This window comes from Bos indicus x Bos taurus, chromosome 10, assembly GCF_003369695.1.
Source record: "Bos indicus x Bos taurus breed Angus x Brahman F1 hybrid chromosome 10, Bos_hybrid_MaternalHap_v2.0, whole genome shotgun sequence".
Classification (NCBI taxonomy): domain Eukaryota; kingdom Metazoa; phylum Chordata; class Mammalia; order Artiodactyla; family Bovidae; genus Bos; species Bos indicus x Bos taurus.
The window spans coordinates 12,557,615-12,582,586 of NC_040085.1; the positions used below are offsets into that span (position 1 = coordinate 12,557,615).

Sequence of the window (24,972 nt, forward strand, 5' to 3'; positions counted from 1 at the left end):
CCAACACACTCTCCACCACTTTGGTTTCTCCAGTTCTAGATTTGCCATCTCTTAGAATAATTAAACTATAATAATACTTTCCAGAGCACTGAGAACATGGTGGAGGATGCTCCATGAAGCTTTATTTCTGCAACATATATATTTAAGTTTGGTCAGGCTTCCCTGGTGGCTCAGAGGGTAAAACATCTGCCTGTAATACGGAAGACGCAAGTTCAATCCCTGGGTCGGGAAGATCCCCTGGAGAAGGAAATAGCAACCCACTCCAGTATTCTTGCCTGGAGAATCCCATGGACAGAGGAGACTGAGGGGCTACAGTTCATGGGGTCGCAAAGAGTCTGACACAACTGAGCGACTACACTTAGCTTACCTAACTTATACTGAACAGTGTTACCAAGGGATGGCAAATATCTAACATATGTGGTCACTAAAAACTTGCACAGCCATGGCAGATATCACAAATCTATTATTATATTCTTTACCACTAAGCAAGAAAACTGCAAACACATCTCATATGTAAAACTTAATTCAATAAGAAACACAAAACAAAAAAATATATACCAACAATTGAACATCAAAGTGACTTTGCAGAAGAAATTTGGAAAAAGTCAAGGAAAAAATGAGTTCAGTAGTGAAGTCCATCCAATTTTCTTATAAACACACAAAAAAATGCATACCAGGGAAACTTTTGCTCTTAATAACATTAAGAAGAAAGTTTAGGGCTTAAGAAGACATGAAAAACTCACATGGCCAATAACAAAACTGAAACGAATCATACTCACTTGCTTTCTTCATCCAAAAGATGGAGCAGACCTGTTGGTTTCTTGCTAATAAGATTTATGCAACAGGTATTATCAATGTAGTCTATATTGTGCCAGCTGATACCTTCAGTTCTATATTCCTCCTAGGAAATACAAATTAACAATTTATTCATCTTGCAGAAAATAAAAGGTATGTGAGAATAAGGACTAAAAAGTTTTTACCAGGATTAAAAGAATAGACTAAACTTTGAAAAATCATTAATCTACACAATGAAAGAAATGTATATTTCAGTTTCATAAAATCGTGATATAGTATATGTCTATTTTCTTTTAATAGTACATGCAACCAAATTTTCTGATTAGAATCCTATTTGTGATTCCATTCAGATGGAAAACTAAGTGTGATTTGTTTTAGCTACACTATCTGATGACTACACTATGGAAAAATGTAAAACGAAAAAGACTAATTTCTCCCACACAACTTGAAGCCATCAAAAAGAACTATTGGATCATCAACAGTGAATATAATGAAACAATGTCTGAGAAAAATGGAAAACTATCACCTCCAGTGATCACTGATAAAAATCATATAGAATTCGTACACAGTGAACTTTGACAAAATAAACAGAATAACTTTCAAAAGGCGGGGGCAGAGGAGTTCCCCCAATTCCAAGACTAAACTCAAAGCTCACACACTGAGTAACCATTCAAAACTCTCTTATGAAGCCCCTACTGTTCCCTCTTTAACATCTACACTGGGAAATAAATATTCTTTTATTCATCTCTGTGATGCTTTTACTTTTACTTTTTAAAGTGTCAGAAAGATGATTCTGAAAATAAAGAAGGTTCTACACTGAATGATATTTAGGCATCAAATTAATATCCTGTTCATCTGATGGTTTTAGTATTCACTGATTATATTTGCATACCTCTCAGCAAATACAGTGATTTTGTGAAACAGTGATGTTAATAATTGAATCATTCTTTCTGTATTATCATTATCCTGTAAGGAAAAGTGGACCCTCGTATAAACTAGTTACTCTAATTGTAAAAAGTAAGTGCTAACTTAGTCCTTCCCCCTCAACAGTTTCACAAGCAAGTAATGCTATATAAGGTCACCCCCAAGCAGTGGTAAAGCTTTTTCCCTCTTCCTTTTCACAGCATGGATAAACAGCATACTAGATAGTGTAAGCACATGGATTTTTATATTCTTTACTAGTATTTCAAAATCCCTTCCCATTCCAGTTTCCCAACGGTGATTCAGATCCTCCTGCTCAAAGTTAACTATTATCCTAACTTCTATACCTCTGACAAAATCCACCTCTTTATAAAAATTATATATATATAGAACCATGCAATACATATTCTTTTGATCTGGCGTTTCTTCTGTTACTCAACATTATGTTTCAGAGAAACATCTATGTTGTCAAACGCATCTAAAGTACATGCATTTTAATTGCTGTAAGACGGGTAGTGGAGTACATTTACTCATTTATGCATTGTCTAGGCTGCTTTCTCAAAGTAATAGCAGAACTGAGAGCACATGGCCTCCAAAACCCAGAAGACTGATTTACTTATACTTTTTTATAGAAAAGGCATGCCAAAATCTGCTACAGAACATTAACTCTCAAATTTTAATATACAACAGAATCACATGAAGAGCTTGTTAAAAAAAGAAGCCACAAACTCAGAATGTGTGAATAAGAAAGTTTGGGGTAGTGCACTTGGAAGGAGTGCCTAGGTGATACTGATTGTACCAGTAGGGATAGGAGAAGAATAACTAACTCCTCAAGAACCAATGATATATTTATATACAATACATTCATCTACTGGACTATTGATGGACATTACACTCATTTCCAATTTTGGCTATTAAAAATAAGGGCATTATGTACATTTCTGTACAAAACTTTTTGTAAGCATTTATATAGATTTGGAGAGTGAAACCGCCGGCTTATAAAGTACAAACATATAAACTCAGAAGATACTGCCAAACAATTTTCTAAAGTGGCTGTACCAATCTATGCACCCACCACCAGTGTATGAGACTTCCCAGTGCACAGTATTTCTCTAATACCTGCATTGTCAGTTTTTTTCATTTTAGTCACTCTGGTGAATGCCTAGAAATATTTAAGTATGGGTTTAATTTTATTTTCCCTAAAGACTAATATGGAGAAGGTGATGGCACCCCACTCCAGTACTCTTGCCTGGAAAATCCCATGGATGGAGGAGCCTGGAAGGCTGAAGTCCATGGGGTCGCAGAGGGTCGGACACGACTGAGCGACTTCACTTTCACTTTTCACTTTTATGCATTGGAGAAGGAAATGGCAACCCACTCCCATGTTCTTGCCTAGAGAATCCCAGGGATGGGGGAGCCTGGTGGGCTGCCGTCTATGGGGTCGCACAGAGTCGGACACGACTGAAGTGACTTAGCAGCAGCAAAGACTAATAAATGAAATATCTTTTCCTATGTTTACTTTCCATTTGGATGTCCTCACATGCCTACATTCATGATAAAAATTCTTAGAAAACATCCTTGCCTTGTTCTCAATCTTAGGAGAAAATCATTTAGTCTGTTTCCATTAAGTATGATATTAACTGTTGGTTTTTTGTAAATGGCCTTTATCAGGAAGTTCCCTTCTATACCGAGTTTGCTAAAGGTTTTGTTTTGAATAAGACTGAGTATGTAATTTTATCAAACGCATTTTTATATTTTTATTGAGAACACCATGAATTTTTTTCTTCTTCTGCTTTGTTAACAGATGAATTAAACTGATTGGTGGTCAGATGTAATACACACCAGAAAAAACTCCACTTGGTTCTGATATATTATCCTTTTGCATATCTCGCTGGACTTAGTTTGCTAGTATTTGTTTAAATATTAGCAAACTGAAAATTTTCTAAACAAATATTAGAAAACTGAAAATTCCCACTTCTAATAATTTTCTTCACAGATCTAGGTTATCTTGGCTCCCCAAAATATGTTTAGAATTGTCCCCTTTTATCTATTCCACATAAAAATTTATGTTAAACTGAAAATACTTTCACCATTTATGTCAAACTGAAAATACTTCTCTCACCATTGGCAGAATTCATCAATGGTGCCATTTTGGCTTACAATGTCCTTTACGGAAAGAATTTAATTACATATTCAATTTCTTTAACAGTTACGTAATTTTTTGGGGGGGTTGAGCTGGGTCTTCATTGCTGCACACAGGCTTTCTCTAGTTGCAGCAAGTGGGAGCTACTCTCTAGTTGCCGCGTGTAGGCTTCTCATTGAGGTGGCTTCTCTTACTGCAGACCGTGGGCTCCAAGTGCCCAGGTTCACTAGTTGTGGCACACGGGCTTAGTTGCTCCATGACATGCAGGATCTTCCTGGACCAGGGATGGAACCTATGTCCCCTGCATTGGCAGGTGGCTTCTCAACCAAAGGATGGCAAGGGAAGTTCCAATAGTTAAAAGATTTGAACTTTGGTTTTATCTGTGTCAACACAGTTTTGAAAAGTTTTTTCTCATATTATTTGATAAGTCTACTTATGGACATAAAGTTGTTTAGTGTATTCTGTAACTTTTTAATATGTATAGGATATACAATGATATAGTCTTTATCATTGGAATTCTGGCTATTTATATCCCTGTCTTTATATGTCTCTGTCTCTTTCCCAGTAATTTCTTGAGGCTTTTATAAATGTTATTGGTCATTTCAAAGTATTACTTACGTTTCACAGCTTATGATTTTTGTTGATCCCTTCCCATAATATATTTGTTTTCATTTTTATTTATTCTATTATTTCCTTTTGCTTAGGTTTCTGAGCATTTTCAAATGTGTTAAATCATTGCTCTTCAATCCTAAAATGTTCTGACAGCTATAAAATTTTCCTCTAGTTAAATCATTAGTCAAATTTCTTCAGTGACTAAAGTACATCTTTAGACACAAGTTTTAATATTTAACATATTAGGTTCAATATGTTCTCTAATTTTTTCAATTTCTAAGCTATTTAGAAATTTCTTAACTTTTAATCATAAAGTATTTTCTAGTTATCTTTTTGTTGTTGGTTTCTGATATAACTTTACTATGGTTTTGAGATCTGTGTGATTTCAATACTGTGAAATTTCCAAGGCACTTTCAGGAGTCTTCTCTATCATCGCAGTTCAAAGGTGTCAATTCTTTGGTGTTTTGCATTCTTTATGGTCCAGCTCTCAAAACCGTACGTGACCACTGGGAAGATCACAGTGTTGACTATACAGACCTTTGTCAGCAGAGTAATGTCTCTGCTTTTCAACACACTGCTTAGGTTTGTCATTGCTTTCCTGCCAAGAAGCAACATCTTCTGATTTCATGGATGCAGTCACCATTCACAGTGATTTTAGAGCCCAAGAAGAGGAAATCTGTCACTACTTCCACCTTTTCCCTTCTATCTGTCCTACAGTATTGGGGCCAGATGCCATGATTTTAGTTTTTTATTAATATTTAGTCTTAAGTTGGCTTTTTCACTCTCCTCTTTCACCCTCATCAAGAGGCTCTTTGGTTCCTCTTCACTTTCTGCAGTTAGAGTGGTATCATCTGCATAAAATCTGAGGTTGTTGATGTTTCTCCTGCCAGTCTTGATTCCAGCTTGTAACTCATCCAGCATTTGCATTCTTAGGGCTTCTCAACATGTGTATATTGGATTTTTTTGTTTTTTGTTTTAATTTTGGAAAATTATCAGCAATTGTTTCTTCAAACATAGCTTCAATCCTATTCTCTCACTTTCACATATGTTTTTCCAGAATTCCTGTTACACATGTTAGATCTTTTCACTATGTCCCATATGCCTCTTACAATATTTGTATTTTCCGCCTTTATTCATCAAGCTGGTATTTCTTCTGATCTATCTTCCAAAGCACTAATTTTCTCTTAAGTTATATCTAATTGTGAAAAATTAATATTATGTTCTTCGTTTCACCTACTTTTTAGTCCTAGATTTTCCTAAATTTAGGATTTTTTTTTAAGTTTGCTGTTCTTTAATAGAATTATCACTTTAAAAAATTTCTTGAAGCCATTGTTAAAGTTCATGTTTTATAAGATCATTATCTGAATCCCCTATGGTAGTCTACTGTCTCACTTCTCTTGGTTTTTTCTCTTGTTGGTTTCCTTCCTTGTATGTCTTAAACATCTCAGTTAAAAACCTGAATGCTCGCACGTGAAAAAGTGCAGAGATAACTTTAGTAATGAGATGATCTCTTTCTCCATCAGAGACTGAATTTGCTCTTAGCAGGTGGCTAAGAACACTGGAAATTCTACACTGTTTTAACCCAATCAGGAACTGAAATTATTTTAAACTGAGCTTTAGCCCCTATAATGCCTGCCTGCTCTATTTCTGCTTTGGTGGTTGGCTTAGTCACTGAGTCATGTCTGACTCTTGTGACCCCACAGACTGTAGCCTGACAGGCTCCTCTGTCCATGGGATTTCCCAGACAAGAATACTGGAGTGGGCTGCCATTTCCTTCTCCAGGAGATCTTCCTGACCCAGGGATTGAGCCTGGGTCTCCTGTATGGCAGGTGGATTCTTTACTGACTAAGCCACTGGAAAAGCCCTATTTCTGCATTACCTTTATTATAAGATATAACCCTTTAAGGTCTTCAAGCCTCTGGGACTTGCCGAGGAGCTCCTCTTTTGTTCTTTAATCTGGACAAAATCCTTTTTGGAAGCCTTCTACCAGAAGAGAAATGTCTCTAGCAACAAAGCATTTCCTGAATGCTGAGTTCATCTCCCTAGATTTCATGCTTGCATATCTGAGCCCTGTAAAGCTTCACTTATTTGAAGGTACTCCAATGCTTTCAATTATGTTTTGTTCAGTTGTTTTACTTTTTAGATGTTCTGTAAGGCAAGTTTGGTCAAAATTTCCTAGTCTGATATCCCCAGAAGAGGAACAGACAAAAGAACAACTCACTAGATTATGAACTCAATAATAAGATTCTTCAATTCTAAACTGTTTATCTTCAATGCCTAACAGTGCCTGAAATATAACTGACTCCCTTCAATACATCTTCCACAGTGCCAATTCAAATGTTTGCTGCTACTGCTGCTGCTAAGTCGCTTCAGTCGTGTCCGACTCTGTGCGACCCCATGGTCGGCAGCCCACCAGGCTTCCCCGTCCCTGGGATTCTCCAGGCAAGAACACTGGAGTGGGTTGCCATTTCCTTCTCCAATGCATGAAAGTGAAAAGTGAAAATGAAGTTGTTCAGTCATGTCCGACTCTAGCAACCCCACGGACTGCAGCCCACCAGGCTCCTCCGTCCATGGGATTTTCCAGGCAAGAGTACTGGAGTGGGGTGCCATTGCCTTCTCTGAAATGTTTGCTACACATACTTCAAATAGCTCCCCATTCTCTAACAGAAAAATTCTAATCTTCTCTGAACAACTATCTGATTGAGACTATCTCATCAAACTTATCTCCTTTCCTGCCCACATCCTTATATCCTGTATTTTTGCTACACTGAATCATTTCCAGTTCATCAAAAGTGCTCTGCTATTTTATGCCTCACAGTTTTAAAGATATTGTTATCTTTGTTTAAAATATCTTTTCCCCATTGACAGTCTGGTGAGCTCAACTTTCTATTCAAAACTCTATTTCAGAATCACTCTATTCCTAGGAAATCTCTGCAGACTTTCAACAAATTCTAATAAATTTCATCCTTTCTATCACTACTTTACCTTATATTTGATTTTAGTACCTATCATCCTGCATGGCATTTATTACATATTTCTCCCATCTTAAATGCAAATGTATTAATTTTGGGCAATAATTAGAAGTGAACTTCAGTAATTAAAATTATCAAAATGTTTCCTCCCAAAGCATCTTTGGTATATTTTTATTTCTATCACTTAATGGTAAGCACTACATGTTAGGTGATATTATAAAAAATAATACTATCTTTTAACAGTGGTGCTTAAACAGTTGTGCTTAAAGCCAAGATAGAGCAAGCCCCAATGACAGGAAACTGTTGTGATTTTCTGTTCATTTCTTTTCTTCATTATTTCCTTTCAGTTGAGTGTGAACCCAGCTTCTATTTATGTCTTCAAACTTAACTTCTGGGCCATAAACTCAACTTGTTACTAAATTTAAATCTGGCTTAGAAAAAGAATCCACACTTTCAACCCTGCAGTTACCCTAAGAATTCTCATGTAAACTGATGGCTTACTCTTTCTATCCTAATTCAATCAATTTGACCATCTCATAAAAGATATGTAGTTACTCAATTTGGTCTCTCTATACTGTCCTATCTCTTTGTATCCACATTCTAAGCTGATTTAAGATTCTATTAATAAGCTCCTCTATCCCATCCTTGAACTAAGAGATCAAAGGAATCAAACAAGCATACTTAATATGACACACTGTGACCAAGGCCACAAAAGCAATTAAAAATCAAAAACATCAACAAAAATCAAAACAAACCCATAGATCTTTTCATTCAAAGGTTCCATCAAATAAACACATATTACTGATTCTACTTAAGGCCTTTTAATTAAAACAGAAAACCCTGTGTGATAAGGCCCAAAAAACTATGCTCTCATCTGTCATTTGCTTACACTAATATGAAGACAATAATATCTTTATTGAAATCAACATTTAAAATACTTATCATGACTATGACTCAAAAAATTTATGTGGTGTATATGAAGGTACAGGTTGGGGTTCAGGGAATGCGGAAGGGGTAAGTGAACACACATTCACATCCTCACACATGTGTGTGCTCAGTCACTCAGTTGTGTCCGACTCTTTGTGAAGTCATGGACTGTAACCCGTCAGGCTCCTCTGTCCTTGGGATTTTCAAGGCAGGAATACTAGAGTGGATTGCCATTTCCTCCTCCCGGGGACCTTCCCAACCCAGGTATTGAACCCACATCTCCTGCATTGGCAGGCGGATGCTTTACCACCAAGCCACCTGGGAAGCCCATTTAGGTACTCACTTGCTCCAATTTAAAGATATGCTGATTAAAGTAGTGTTGTAAACGTTCATTAGCAAAATTAATACAGAACTGTTCAAAGCTATTATTTTCATAATCTTCAAACCCAAAAATATCAAGAACACCAATGGACAAAGTCTGTGAAAAACAAGAAAGAAATTATGGTTAAAAAATGATGCTTAAATTTATTTCATGAACTTATATTTCACTATATAAGTAACAAAATGTTCAAAGTTCTTCAATAGCAGTAGATGAAAACTTGAGGGGACCCAGTGGTCAACCAAAATATACTACAAATAAAAAAATTTTAGTTCTCTTTATCTTCATCATTTTATCTTAGTTATAAAAATATATCCAAAGTTTTAACACATGTAATTCATAGATTACTTCACAGAAATGTACAAAGCAGAGTTAAAGACTTGTTACCTCAATACCACAAATCTCTAAAACCCCAGAGACAAGGGAAGGGGGGAAAAAAAAAAAGGCTATTGGAAAGTCAGAAGGTTAGTAAAGTAAAGCTAGGTTAATCCTGGGTATGCCTGGTTCTACCAAAGGATCATGCAAATTTTCCTAGTTTGACTTCTCTATCCCAATAAAATTCTGCTTTAAGATAAGCTAACAAGCATATTTCTTGTCTTACACAGGCTAGAAATGAAACTGGATATCAAACATTGAAAATTTTTTTATCAAAAGAAGTCATACAAGATTTATGACAGTAACTTAAAAAAAAATTTATGACATTGAACAGTTCTAAAAAGATGACAGCAAACCACTTCATCATCCTCAATTTCTGCTCCCTAAAGTCAAAAACACTCAAATCTTTTCAGTTGCTTGGTACACAATAGTATAATATAGTAAAAAGTGTTTATTCTTCTATTTCTTGATATTTCACTTCCAGAAACAATCTTCTAACTTCTTGCTAAGGATGATGAATATTCAGTTCTAACACCCCAAACCATTATTCTTCCCACACCCCATCTCATGCTTAAAATAGAGTTGTATGACAGTTGTGATTAAATGAAACAATTTTTCTCCACTGGTGCTGAAAGATACTGGGCAGACTGATATAATGAGCGATAAATAGCAAGAGACTGTTAAAAGTCTCCATTAAGAGTATTTTGTTTGATTACTTCTGCTGACTAATTCTATGCTATGCTATGCTAAGACACTTCAGTCGTGTCCGACTCTGTGTGACCCCATAGATGGCAGCCCACCAGGCTTCCCCGTCCCTGGGATTCTCCAGGCAAGAACACTGGAATGGGTTGCCATTTCCTTCTCCAATGCATGAAAGTGAAAAGAGAAAGTGAAGTCGCTCAGTCATGTCTGACTCTTAGCGACCCCAAGGACTGCAGCCTACCAGGCTCCTCCGCCCATGGTATTTTCCAGGCAAGAGTACTGGAGTGGGGTGCCATTGCCTTCTCCGACTGACTAATTCTAAGCCCTTACAAAAAGCAGTGAAAATAATGATCTTCAAAAGAAATCAATTTGGTAAATTAGATTAAAATTGAAATCAATTTCCTACTAGTGGACTTAAGGCATGACATGATCATATAAGAGCAATTGTATTAATAAATTTAAGATGGTAGGATTAAGTAGACATTAAGTAGACAAAGATGACATTGCTATTTGGCCTGAAAAGGTAGACTATTTCATAAAAGTTGTTGGAAAATAAAAATGGATTTGAAAAGATTAAAGGTAAATATCTAAAATCTACCATGTTTATAAATTCCAACAGGGGAAAAAACATAAACATAATTGTGAACACAAACATGAACATCGAAAATTAAATTCTGAAAGGATGAGAATAAACATTCATATTTTATAAACTTGGCCTAGACGAGCCCTTCCTATATAAGAAAAATCAACAAATAAAACCTAGGGCAATAAAGTAAAATAATGACAGATTTAACTGGGGACAAACCTTTAAAATATATAGGCTTAAAAACATAATACAAACAAATCTTAAAAGTTAAGAGAAAATATTTGCACTATATATCAGAAACTTTGTCTCTGCAATATCCAAAATGACTTGTAATAAAATGACAAATAAGATAAAAATAGCAAAAATATATAAAGAAATAATAAAGAAAAGAAATAGAGAAAACATGAGAAGATACTTGACTTTCATCTAACACTGAAACGATTCGTAATCCCCCTTATCAGATTAGCAAGATGAAAATACTGATAATATTCAACTGAGTTAAGTTACAGGGAAACAGGCACTTTCATTCATCACTAACAAGGTGTTGTCTTTTTTGAAAAGCCACTTAGCAGTAGCAACCAAACTTTTTAAATATATATGTATCCTTAAGTCCAACAATTTGAGGATTTTATCCTAGAGAAATTGGCACAAAGAATATCTGTTACATAATCATTTATAACAATAAAAAATGTATTTGAATGGGGTAATTTATGCTACATATGCATATTATATAGTTACAATATTAAAAATAATGAGGTCCAGATATATATCAAGACATAGCTAGGTTAAAAAAACACAAATTAGAAACAATGCAGGCAGCATGATCCTATTTTTACATTTAAAAGCAATTCTGTACAGGTACATCTACAGGAACGTAAGGACATAGAGTAAAAGCTCTGACACACAGAAAGAACGGTTTCCCTGAATAGGGTCACAGAAACAGTAGTAAGGAGAAAAATAGCAGGAAATACTATAAGGTGATACTTATTGCTATATATAATTCTGTGTTTTTAAATGTCATGTATTAACCATTTTATTAAAACAGCTTTTCAGGAAAACTATATTAGAGTCCAACATATGTCTACCTTGGTATTTTGCTCCAAATCTTTACTATTCATAAGTGCATGATTAATCCGAAAAACGATCCAGTCAAACAGGGCACTATATAAAGACTTAGCCATAGAGTTCCTCACTGTCACAGCCTAGGGGGAAAAAAAAAGTTAGGAATCCAAGTGAAATTGGCAACAATCTGGAAAAAAAAAAAAAAAAAAGCTTATTATCTTGAAATAGAAATTAATTTTTATCTCAATATAAATAATTTATAATTGAAGTTTTCTATATACTCATTAATTTAATCAAACTCAGGAAATCCAGGGTAAAACTGCCATGAAAGATTAAAAAAGCAGAATGTAGGTCACTCAATTCAAAATAGTTTTACTAAAAATTGGGGTATATATTTCATCTAGTAAAGAAAGTAGAATAAGAAGTTTATTAACAAATGAACTTTGCCAGTTAAAGTGAGGAAGAATATTCCAGGCATAGGAATAAACCTGTTAGCAAACAGCTTCAGTTATCTGTGGAATCCTAGTCAGACACTTGAAACAATAGTAGTATCACCACAATTACATTCCTAGTTGTCTTCAGCCTGTCATCCACAGTAACATCTAGAACTTCTTCCTCCCCAAACACTAACAATTCTTTCATTATGGAGTTATTGTGATTTGTTTTTTCCCCTCACCTCAAGCTTTCCCCAGTTTATGGAAACTCTGTATCTATACTCAGTTTTTGTGAAAACCCAAAACTGATCTAAAAAATGAAGAATATTAAAGAAAATTCAACTTTTGGAAGGCACTACAACCTAAAAAGAGGGTTGGGGAAGCACATGTCTTAGACAATTGAATACTATCACTTAAAAAAACAGATCCTAATAATTTACATATTTATTATTTAGGGACTTATTTTTATGTTTATATATTAGAGTAAGCACAGAGCATTGATTAAGAGCTCGACTATATTCCAATTTCAGTTTCTTACTTATTCTAACAATTTGAGATTTGTCAACTTGCTGAAACTCTTAGGCTACAATCTTTTCTTACAACTGTAAAATGGAGACAATACTACAACTGACTACATATAAATGATGAATGAATTTCTGAATTTAAGTGAAAAAAAAAGCTTCAAGTTGCTAGAACACACTATAACCTACATAGAAAAAGAGAAAACAGGTATCAAATTCTCTGTCCAACAATTAAAACTTGAAAATAATTGGAAAATGTTTAGAAGTTCTGAGAGAAAAAATAATGTGGACCTAAAATTCTATTCTTAGGCAAGTGATGAACCAAGTATCTTTAAAATATCAAGAAAATCAATAGCAGAATATACAGAGAGAATAATCATTCTATGCTTCTAAGGGGTGGTTGGGGGGAATATGGGATTAAGAAAATCTGATTAAATTCAGCAAAAGCAAAATATTTTAAAACATAGAATAAGAAAACATGCTAGTTGCCATAATCAATATAAATGAGCTGAATTTTTCATTAAAGGACAACTTTTCATATCAAATTAAAAGATTCAGAGAAAATTCAAATATATGAATATGCTTTTTTGCACCATAATTCCCAATATTATACTTTTAGCCTCTTTTCTCTGAAATGCAGTCTTGTCATAGCTTGACCTCAAACAGCTCTCTGCTGCTGCTGCCAAGTCGCTTCAGTCGTGTCCAACTCTGTGCGACCCCAGAGACAGCAGCCCATCAGGCTCCCCGGTCCCTGGGATTCTCCAGGCAAGAACACTGGAGTGGGTTGCCATTTCCTTCTCCAATGCATGAAAGTGAAAAGTGAAAGTGAAGTAGCTCAGTCGTGTACGACTCTTAGCCCAAATACCAATTAATTATTTTCCCACTCAAACAAGATCTTGTTTAGTGTTTCCTGTCTCACTGAATGTTACCAATATTCTTATAGTTGTAGGTACCACAAAATCAGGATTCATGCCTGATGTCTCCTTCTTCCTCCCTGATTCCCACTAAGAACTCATTGCCAAATCTTGTTGACTTAATCTTCTAAATTTTTAAATACACCCATTTCTCCCTATCAGAATGTCACCTTTCTAGATACAGCAGCAAGCATCTTTCTTCTCAGGAGTAGTAACTACTACAGCCTCCAAACTCATCTTTGCACATTTACTCTTGCCCTCTGTGTTAGAATCCTAAGATGGTTCCCAAGACTCCCATCACTGAGTATACATGCTCTCTAAATCCCCTCCCTCTCTAAATCCCCTCACAATTAGTGACAAAAAGACTGTAAAGATGATGGATTTCACTCCTATAACTATCTTATGTTATATGACAATGGTGAAGGGATTTTAAATATATAATTATGGCCCCAAATCAGCTGAAATTTTTAGTCAACCCAAGAGATACTGTCCCGGGTAGAGGTGGCTTACTAGGGAGTGAGCGCGTGCATCAGAGGTTCTCATGTTGGACCTGAAGAAGTAAACTGCTGTGTTGTGTACAGGACCACATGATAGGAAATGCCAAGTACACTCCAGCTGCTGAGAATGGCCCCTGACAGCAAACAAGAAATTATGGACCTCAGTCCTACAAGAAAGTGAATCCTGCCAACAAATTGTGAACCTGAAAGAGGATGTTGAGTCAGATTAAAGAAGAGCCACCAAGAATATCTTGACTTCAGCCTGGTAAAACCCTGAGCAGAGGACCCAGCTAACCCAGCCCCAGATCCACAGAAACTTTCTGATAATAACTTTGTGTTGTATTAAGTCACTAAAGCTTGTTACACAGCTACAGGAAACTAACACACTCTCCTCCAACTGATTGTTCACACTGCTGTCAGATTGTCCTAAAAAAAAAAAAAAAAAAAACCTCTAAGGCAACTTTTTTGCTTAAAACACTTCTTTCCATTGCTCTTCAGATACAATACTAAAATCCTTAAGGACTGCTCTTCATTCTACCCATAATGCCTAGTACAATTCTAGGCACAAAAAGCTTTTTCAAATATTTACTAAATAAATAAATATACCAAACAAACATGCTCAGTCCCTCAATCGTGTCTGACTCTTTGCAGCCCCAAGGGATGCAGCCCACAGGCTCCTCTGCCCATGGATTCTTCCAGGCAAGAATACTGGACTGAGGTACCATTTCCTACTCCAGTGGATCTTCCAGACCAAACAAACATAAACCAAAATAAAACAGGGGCAACAAAAATAATCTCAGAAAGCTGAATTTAAAGTTAAAAGATCAAATAACATAACAAATATTTAATCATCAAAAAAGTTGAGAAAGAAAATATAAAAGCATTGATTTATGTAAAAGAAGAGCAAAACTCTTAAATGGTTTGACTTTTTCTGTGGTCTACAAAGGTGCTCTCAAAGTTGGCAACTATAAAATATGACATAAGATACCTGAATAATGAAGAAACATGGACTTACAGGTACAATCAGGAGAGACCCAAAAAATATGGGATAAATGGATCAATGTCTGCCTAGAAAGCATTCTCTACACTTAAATTACTATTTTCCCACCTCTGTGTCTTCTAGTCTCATATTCTTATCCTATCTTTATAATAATCATCACTATGATTTCTCATCATTTTTGTAAAATTTCACCATAAAGTAGTAGACCTTTCAATAATTTTCCTACTCCTATATACTACCAATATTCTTGGGCTTCCCTTGTGGCTGAGTTGGTAAAGAATCCACCTGCAATGTGGGAGACCTGGGTATGATCCCTGGGAAGGGAAGATCCCCTGGAGGAGGGAAAGGCTACCCACTTCAGTATTCTGGCCTGGAGAATTCCATGGACTGCATAGTCCATGGGGTCACAAAGAGTCGGACACAACTGAGCGACTTTCACTTCACTTCACTTTCATATACTTGAGTGGTAAAACAGTAATATTGGCTCCCTGTAGCAATAAAACTTTAATGGAAGCCTTACTATACAGATGATATTTAAAGCCATGGGACTGAGTGAGACAACTGAGATAAAAAGTATACAGAAGGAAAGACAAAGACTGTCCTATGGAACCCCATCCTTTATCAACAGAATCAGGAAGAAGAAAAAACAAACAAACAAAAAGAACTGCAAAGGAGTGGCCAACAATGAAAAAGTAACCCAAGAGTATGATGTGCCAGGAGATATGATGCGCTCAAGAAGGAAAAATCATTTGTGTCAAATACTGCTACCTACCTATATAAATCAATTGAAAATTAAAAATGGTGATGAGATTAAGATCATTAGAGAAAAATGTAAGCGTACTGTTTTAAGTCACATTCAACTTTAAAAGTTTCCAAGTTGATAGAAAATTCATAATCAAGTTTCAAGAGCCCAGAAAATATTTCAATCAACACTACTGTCATTTTCATTCTATTAAGAGCAAGAATATAAACCTAAACTTCAAAAAGCACTTAGAGCTCCCTGATTTCAAAGAAAATCTATTCATACCTCTGCCAATTTGTATGGTAAAATAAGCTTTTCTCCCACTGTCACAGTCTTCCTTGTAACTAGTGCTTCGAATAGCATCTCTTCTTTAACCTATAAAGCAGAAAAGTAAATTCAATATAAGATTTATAACAATGGTTGAATTACTTATTGAAATGTCAAACAAAAAAATAATGAGAAAAGCAAATATGCAATAGAGAAAAAACAAAAAGACAATACACTGGGCAATTTAATTTCTGGTCAAAGTGGAATTTAAGTGTCCCACTCACCCTTCTTCCCCACAGAAAAGACACAAAGGGTAAATAAGACAGTTTAGTCTTTTTAAAGTTTTCTTTCTGATCATAATAGAAACATGTTTCACTGTGCAGAGTATGAAAAATATACATTAGCACAAAAAATATTTTAAGACAGTCAGTCATAATCCCACAACCCAGATACAAGGACTAAAAAACGACAATACTTTTTTTTCTTAATTCTTATTTATTAACTAAATTTATCTGGCTGCACCAAGTCTAAGTTGTGGCATATGGGATCTGAGCTCCCTGACCAGTAATCAAAGCCAGGTCACCTGCTTTGGGAGCGTGGAGTCTTAGCCACTGGACCACCAGGGACAGCACAACAATACTTCTTGAATTCCAAGAACATTGCAATGGATAGTTACTGATGTTTCAGATGTTTATTCTCACTTACAGATGTTAAACTTCAAAATAAAGCTGATGCTTCCTTTATTCTTACTCTCTCTACCGAAGCCAAAATAATCATGAATTTCTCATGTATCACTTCAGTTCATGTTTTTATACTTATAAAACAATAGTGAGTCATTACCCTGCCACCAGCAAACTCATGACAAGTCAATCATGTTTTAAAATAAGATTACACCATAAAGAAAATAAACCTTCTTTTGGAGCATCCATTGCTGAATCTTCAAATTCCAAACAACAGAAACATACTGAGGCAAATTAACTTCAAAGATGAATAGCCAAAGTTTAAATATAAAAACCTCAACCTTTCAGATATATTTTAAATATTTCAAGAATCAAATTATCAATAATGCAGATTACATAAGCTGAATAGCCAAAGTTTAAATATAAAAACCTCAACCTTTCAGATATATTTAAAATATTTCAAGAATCAAATTATCAATGCAGATTACACAAAATGACAAAACTAAGAAAAAACATATAAAAAAAAAAACTGTAATATTCTGAGGAGTATTTCTTCATGCAAGCAATTATTATTAAAACTGAACATCGGAAAATGAATGACCTATGCAACAGATGTAAGATGTTTTTAAAGGAACAAACAAATGTAAATTGGCAACAACATGGGCAAAGGTGACTTCCATAACCTTATATAAATTGGTATAATCACTATCGACAGTAATATGTCAGTAACAATAAAGCTCAATATGTGTATATACCATAGACAAGATTTTTCCCCTTGAATTATATCCTAGAATAATTCTCACACATGTTAACAAGGATACATGTACAAGGCCTATCATACTACTATCTATAAATGGAAAATTACAAATAACCTCACTCCCCACTAAAAAAGAAAAATTATGTTTTATTCATATAAGAGAATTTTATACAACAGCTCAAAGAACAATCTACAATATATAAGCCAACACTGAAAAATCTTAAAAAAAAAATATGAAGTCAAAAAGTCAAGTTTTAGAATGATACATACAGTATAACACATATAAAGTGTGAAAACATTCAGAACAAAACTATATATTCTTCATGGACACATCTACCTATCTTGAAAATATAAAAATAAGAATGGGAATGATAAAAACTAAATTCAACTAGTGGAGGTGATGGAATTTCAGCTGAGCTATTTCAAGTCCTAAAAGATGATGCTGTTAAAGTGCAACACTCAATGTGCCGGCAAATTTGGAAAACTCAGCAGTGGCCACAGGACTGGAAAAGGTCAGTTTTCATTCCAATCCCAAAGAAAGGCAAAGCCAAAAAATGTTCAAACTATGATACAGTTGTGCTCATTTCACATGCTAGCAAGGTAATGCTCAAAATCCTTCAAGCTAGGTTTCAACAGTATGTGAACCAAGAAATTCCAGCTGTACAAGCTGGATTTAGAAAACACAGAGGAACCAGAGAGCAAATTGCCAACATCTACTGGATCATAGAAAAAGCAAGAAATTACAGAAAAAACATCTACTTCATTGACTACACTAAAGCCTTTGACTACACTGATTACAACAAACTGGAAAATTAAGACCTTAAAGAGATGGAAATACCTGCCTTCTGTGTGCAGGTCAAGAAGAAACCGTTAGAACTGGACACAGAACAATGGACTGGCTCAAAATTAGGAAAGGAGTACGTCAAGGCTGTATAGGGTCACCCTGTTTATTTAACTTATATAGACAGTACATCATGCAAAATGCCAAGCTGGATGAAGCACAAGCTAGAATCAAGATTGCCAGGAGAAATGTCAATAACCTCAGATATGCAGATGATACTACCCTAAGGGCAGAAAGCGAAGAGGAACTAAAGAGCCTCTTTATGAAAGTAAAAGAGGAGAGTGAAAGAGCTGGCTTAAAACTCAACATTCAAAAAAATAAGATCATGACATTTGGTCCAACCACTTCATGGTAAATAGATAGGGAAAAAATTGAAACAGTGACAGATTTTATTTTCTTGGGCTTCGAAATCACAGCAACAGTGACTGCGGTCATGAAATTACAAGATCTTGCTCCTTGGGAGAAAGTTTTGATGAACTTAGATAGCGTATTAAAAAGCAGGGACATCACTTTGCTGACAAAGGTCTGTATAGCCAAAGCTATGGTTTTTCCATTAGTCATGTACGGACATGAGAGTTAGACTATAAAGAAGGCCGAGCACCAAAGAGTCGATGCTTTCAAACCGTGGTGCTGGAGAAGATGCTTGTAAGTCCCTTGGACAGCAAGGAGATCAAATCAGTCAATCCTAAAGGAAATCAACCCTGAATATTCAGAAGAATTGATGCTTTTGAACTGTGATGTTGGAGAAGACTCTTGAGAGTCCCTTGGACTGCAAGGAGATACAACCAGTCCATCCTAAAGGAGACCAGTCCTGGGTGTTCATTGGAGGGACTGATGTTGATGCTGAAACTCCAATATTTTGGCCACCTGATGCAGAGAGCTGACTCATTTGAAAAGACCCTGATGCTGGGAAAGATGGAGGGTGGGAGGAGAAGGGGATGACAGAGGATGAGATAGTTAGATGGCATTGCCAACACAATGGACATAGGTTTGGGTGGACTCTGGAAGTTGGTGATGGACAGGAAAGCCTGGAGTGCTGCAGTTCATGGGGTCGCAAATAGTCAGGCATGACTGAGTGACTGAACTGAACTGATTCATTGGAAGGACTGATGCTGAAGCTGAAACTCCAATACTTTAGCTACCTGATGAGCAGAGCCGACTCACTGGAAAAGACCCTGATGCTGGGAAACATTGAGGGCAGGAGGAGAAGGGGACGACAGAGGATGAAATGGTTGGATGGCATCACCCACTCAATGGACATGAGTTTGAGCAAACTCTGGGAGATAGAGAAGGATAGGGAGGCCTGGCGTGCTGTAGTCCATGGGGTGGCAGAGTTGGACATGACTGAGCAACTGAACAACAACAACAAATTCAAGGCAGAAGGTACAAACTTCAAGATACAATATAAAGGTCACACGTCATGGGAATGGAACGCACAACATGGTAACAACAGTTAATAAAAATTGTATTCCATATTTAAAAGTTGCTAAAAAAGGTCTTAGAAATCCAAATCACAAGAAAACAAACTTTTTGTAACTATGTATCCTGAAAGATGTTGATTAGACTTACTATGATCATTTTGAAATATATTGTATTTTGTATATTTGAAATATATTGTATTATGTTTAACAGCTGGAACTACTGTTGTATCTCAATTATAACTCAATGAAAAACAAGAAATTGTAGGGAAATCATTAAAAAAAAGAAAATCTCAACACTGACTATATAGCTGAGACTAAAAACCAACTTATTTATTTTTAGATGTTTTAATAACATTGTGAATTTTTAAAAAAAATTTTGGGAGTATAGATGATTTGTAGTGTTGTGTCAGTTTCGAGTGTGCGGAAAGGTGAATCCATTGTAAATATACGTGCATGCCTGCTCAGTTGTGTCTGACACTTTGCAACTCCATGGACTGCAGCCCATCAGTTCCTCTGTCCATGGAATTTTTCAGGCAAGAATACTGGAGTGGGTTGCCATTTCTGACTCTAAGGGATCTTCCCAACTGGGTGATCAAAACCGCGTCTTCTGCACTGGCAGACAGATTCTTTACCACTGTGCCACATGCAAAGCCATATTTTTATATATATATTCACCTTTTTTTTAAAGATTCTTTTCCCATACAGGCCATCACAGAGTACTGAGTAGGGTTCCCTGTGCTATACAGTAATTTCCTAATTATTATGAATATTTTTACAAACATAGCCCTTAGCTTTTAGATAACTGGGATTTTATTTTAGAATTTGTTTTAAAAGAATTGGGAAGGAACAGAGGTGAAGATACAGATGAAAAGAGACAGGCCACATTAATAAGTGGTGAAGCTTAACAATGGGTACTTGGGGATCTCTCCACTTTTGACCGCATTTAAAATTTCAATTAATAAAAACTTGGAAAAAAACTAAATTCATAGTAGTATTTATACTTCTGCTGGGCAAAGTACACAGTAGACTTCAATTACATGTAATATTTTATTATTTGGATAATATTTTGAGTCTACAGGTATTTATTTTAACTTTTTCATATATATTCTAAAAAATATTTCATAATTTAACAGAAAAGAGAAAATATGATAAAAATATAAATCAATACATAACAGGTATATAAGAAATGAAAGACAAATTATGTATCAGAAGAAAACATGAGTAGAAAGAACATTAAGAAACATGAATAGAAAGCTAACATCATAGAGAAAAATAATTTAAACATTAACAAAGTATTCACAATGAATACAAAAGTAGTAAGCTTTAAACATTTAATCAACAAATTATTTCTCAGAAAAACACAAATCATCAAAATTAACTCGAACCAGATTTTAAAATCCTGAAAAATCAGTCAACATAAAACTAATTGGAGGAACATTAAATACCATTGGTCATAGGGTTGATATTATTCATATCTTTAACAAACATATTATTCTTGCTAATGATTCTTCTATTAAATGCAGAAAAAAGATTTTAAAGAATGAAAAACTACCCAATTCATTTTAAGGAGCTGATTTAATGCTGGCACTAAAACTTGACAATGATCATACACAAGTCTACACACATAACATAATCACATAAAATACACTTATCTTATTTGGAATTAATAAGCAACCTAAGAAAATATTACTGAATTCAAATTTTAATCAGCTACCTTTATAATTTTCCAAATAGTCTTTAAATTTTATTGGACTTCCCTGGTGGCAGTGGTTAAGAATCTGCCTGTCAATGCAGGGGACATGGGTTCGACCTCTAGTCTGGGAAGACCCCACATGCCATGAAGCAGCTAAGCCCACGTGCTACAGCTACTGAGCCTGTCTGTGCTCTAGAGCCTGAGAGCTGCAACTACTGAAGCCTGCTAGAGCCCAAGCTCCACAAGAGAAGCCATCGCAATGAGAAGCCAGTGCACTACAATGAAGAGAGAAGCCCCCTCTCACCACAACTAGAGAAAACCCAAATGCAGCAATGAAGACCCAGTGCAGAATAAATAAACTTCATGGGGGAATTCCCTGGCAGTCCAGTGGTCTGGACCCAGTGGTTTCACTGCCAAGGGCCAAGGTTCAATCCCTAGTTGGGAAGCTAAAATCCCACAAGCCTTAGGGACAAAAAAACTTTTTAAACAAAATAATGATAAATAAAAATAAGGTCTAACTATAAGGCAGGACACTCTGGTAGGTGTTGTCAGATCTTGTCTAGCTCCTTAACTTTGAAGATATATCTTCTTTCTACTTATTATTAAAACTTCATTCCTCAAACCACTCCAAATTATAAAGAGGAACCACTCCAAATAAGAAGGAATTTAAGAAGCTTGAATTCAAAAGGTGAGATTTGCTATCAAATCACACTTAGTTGTTAGTCTAACTTTAACACTGGTAAGCCCAGTTTTCAGAATTGGATTCCCGCCCCCCACTCCTTTTTTTTACAAACACCTGAGTTCCTCTTTAAATTTCCTAAATTGCTCTCATTAGTCTCTCACCAAAAAAGAAATATTTCACTCGGACCAGAAGCCTTGGTACTTGCTGAATGCCTAAACTTCTAAGAAAGATTACGAGCCACAGTGCTCTGTATCACCACAATATGAAATGAACGACTAAAATATCGCCTGGAAGTCCTGTCTGAAAGATCTATTTTCTGACCCTCATGACCTTCAAAATTACAGCTTTCAGATACCACACTCCACATTCTGGAACTCCTTTCTAATGAGTGAGTCTAGTTCCAATTCAAAGTACTCCCTCCTGCCTCTTCTACCAGGCTAACTCATTCCATCAAAGTTAATAAACAAACAGCAAGGTATGTACAAAATAATAAAACATTGTAAGCTTAGATAAATAAGCACATCCACAGATCTCAAAGAACACTGCCACTACCTTATAATGGACACAAACTGGTAAACAATTAACTATGTTACAAAGCCAATAGTGAATTATGCTAAGGAGAAGCAAATTGTTCTATGCTGATGCAATCTGTTTAAACCATTTAATACAATTAAAACAGATGAAGCAGTATATGAATCAAGATTTGAAAAATAAGTGATATTTTAACAGGAAAAACAAAAGGTTACTAATATGTATGGATGTAAGAGTTGGACTGTGAAGAAAGCTGAATGCCAAAGAATTGATGCTTTTCAACTGTGGTGTTGGAGAAGACTCCTGAGAGTCCCTTGGACTGCAAGGAGATCCAACCAGTCCATTCTAAAGGAGATCAGCCCTGGGATTTCTTTGGAGGGAATGATGCTGAAGCTGAAACTCCAGTACTTTGGCCACCTCATGCGAAGAGTTGACTCATTGGAAAAGACTCTGATGCTGGGAGGGATTGGGGGCAGGAGGAGAAGGGGACGACAGAGGATGAGATGGCTGGATGGCATCACTGACTCGACGGACATTGAGTCTGGGTGAACTCCGGGAGTTGGTGATGGACAGGGAGGCCTGGCGTGCTGCGATTCATGGGGTCGCAAAGAGTCGGACACAACTGAGCGACTGAACTGAACTGAACTGATTATTAAAAAAAAAAAAAAAATTGGAAATAATTAACATGGTCTTCAATAGGTGGGCTTCCCTAATAGCTCTGCTGGTAAAGAATCCGCCTGCAATGCAGGAGACCCCTGTTCGATTCCTGGGTGGGGAAGATCTGCTGGAGAAGGGATAGGCTACCCACTCCAGTGTTCTTGGGCTTCCCTTGTGGCTCAGCTGGTAAAGAATCTGCCTGCAATGCAGGAGACCTGAGTTCGATCCCTGGGTTGGGAAGCTCACCTGGAGAAGGGAAAGGCTACTCACTCCAGTATTCTGGCCTGGAGAATTTCATGGACTGTAAAGTCTATGGGGTCGCAAAGAGTCAGACACGACTGAGCGACTTTCACTTTCACTTTCAATAGGTGAATGGACAGGCAAACTGTGACACATGCACATTATGGAATAATATTCAGCAATAAAGAGAAATGAGCTATCAAGCTAGGAAAAGACACTGGATGAATCTTAAATGTATACTGCTAAGTGAAATAATTAAGTCTGAAAACATGATATATTAATACTATATGAATCTATGTTACATTGTGAAAAAAGCAAACCTACAAAGCTAGTAAAAACATCAGTATTTTGTAGGGAGGGGTTGAATAGGTGACACACAGGGAAGTTTCAGGGCTGTGAAACTAAACTCTTTTGTAAGACACTGTAGTGGAGGATACACAACATTATGCACTTGGCACAATCCATGCATATACACATACCTAATCCATGAATCTTACGGTACATAAATTTTTAGCAAATCATTTACGATGCTGGAGGAATCTCAGGAAAGAATGCAGGCCACGACACGGAAACTATTTGACAAATATATGGAACAACCTCAGTGAAGAGGGAAGAAGGAAAACGTACTGACCTAAATAATCTTGGAAAGGAACGGTTACCCAATCTATTATTCTTTTCTGGAGACTCCCACGGACAGAGGAGCCTGGCAAGCCACAGTCCATGAGGTTGCAAAGAGTCGGACATGACTAAGCAACTAACACACACACACAGTTGACTTACAATGTTTCAGGTATACAGCAAAGTGATTCAGTTTTATTTATATATATAAATACATATCCTTTTTCAAATTCCTTTCCATTATAGGTTATTATAAAATACTGAATACAGTTCCCTGTGCTATGCAGTAGGTCCTTATTGTTTATCTATTTTACATATAGTAGTATGTATCAGGTAATCCCAAATTCCTAATTCATCCCTCCCTCCCATTTTCCTTTATAGGTAACCATAAATTTGTTTTCTACGTCTATGAGAGTATTCCTATTTTGTAACTAAATTCATTTGTATCATATGAGAGTCCCTTTGATAGCAAGGAGATTAAACCAGTCAATCTTAGGGGAAATCAAACCAGTCAATCTTAAGGGAAATCAACCCTGAATACTTGTTGGAAGGACTGATGTTGAAGCTGAAATTCCAGTACTCTGGTCATCTGTTGCAAACAGCTGACTCATTGCAAAAGTCCCTGATGCTGGGAAAGATTGAGAGCAAGAGAAGAGGGTGTCAGAAGATGAGATGATGGCTGGATGGCATCACTTCAAAAGGCATGAATTGGGCACACTTCAGGAGATGGTGAAGGACAGAGAGGCCTGGGGTGCTGGCCAAGAGGTCAAAAAGAGTTGGACATCTGAACGACTGAACAACAACATCATATTTTTATATTTCACATATAAGTGATACCATATACTATCCCTCCATCAGTTGCATAGTTTGGAAATATTTTCTCCTATTCCGTAGGTTGTCTTTCCATTTGTTTATAGTTTCCTTTGTTGTGTAGATCATGTTTATATAGACAGTCACATAAAAATATTTGGAGATATGTGAATATACTCAAGGTGAGTTTATA

The 24,972-nt window shown here is 36.0% G+C and overlaps 1 protein-coding gene across 16 annotated transcripts in view; it reads right to left on the minus strand.

The window, feature by feature from the left end:
• MYO9A (myosin IXA) overlaps positions 1-24,972 on the minus strand; it is a 256,411-nt gene that overhangs the window by 142,572 nt on the left and 88,867 nt on the right. For all 16 annotated transcript variants that reach the window (XM_027553121.1, XM_027553119.1, XM_027553117.1 and 13 more), the window contains 4 exons: positions 15,868-15,957; positions 11,498-11,614; positions 8,714-8,848; positions 780-901 (listed from right to left, as the gene is read on the minus strand). In XM_027553121.1, the coding sequence (XP_027408922.1) occupies positions 780-901; positions 8,714-8,848; positions 11,498-11,614; positions 15,868-15,957 (464 nt within the window). The remainder of the gene's footprint in view (positions 1-779; positions 902-8,713; positions 8,849-11,497; positions 11,615-15,867; positions 15,958-24,972) is intronic.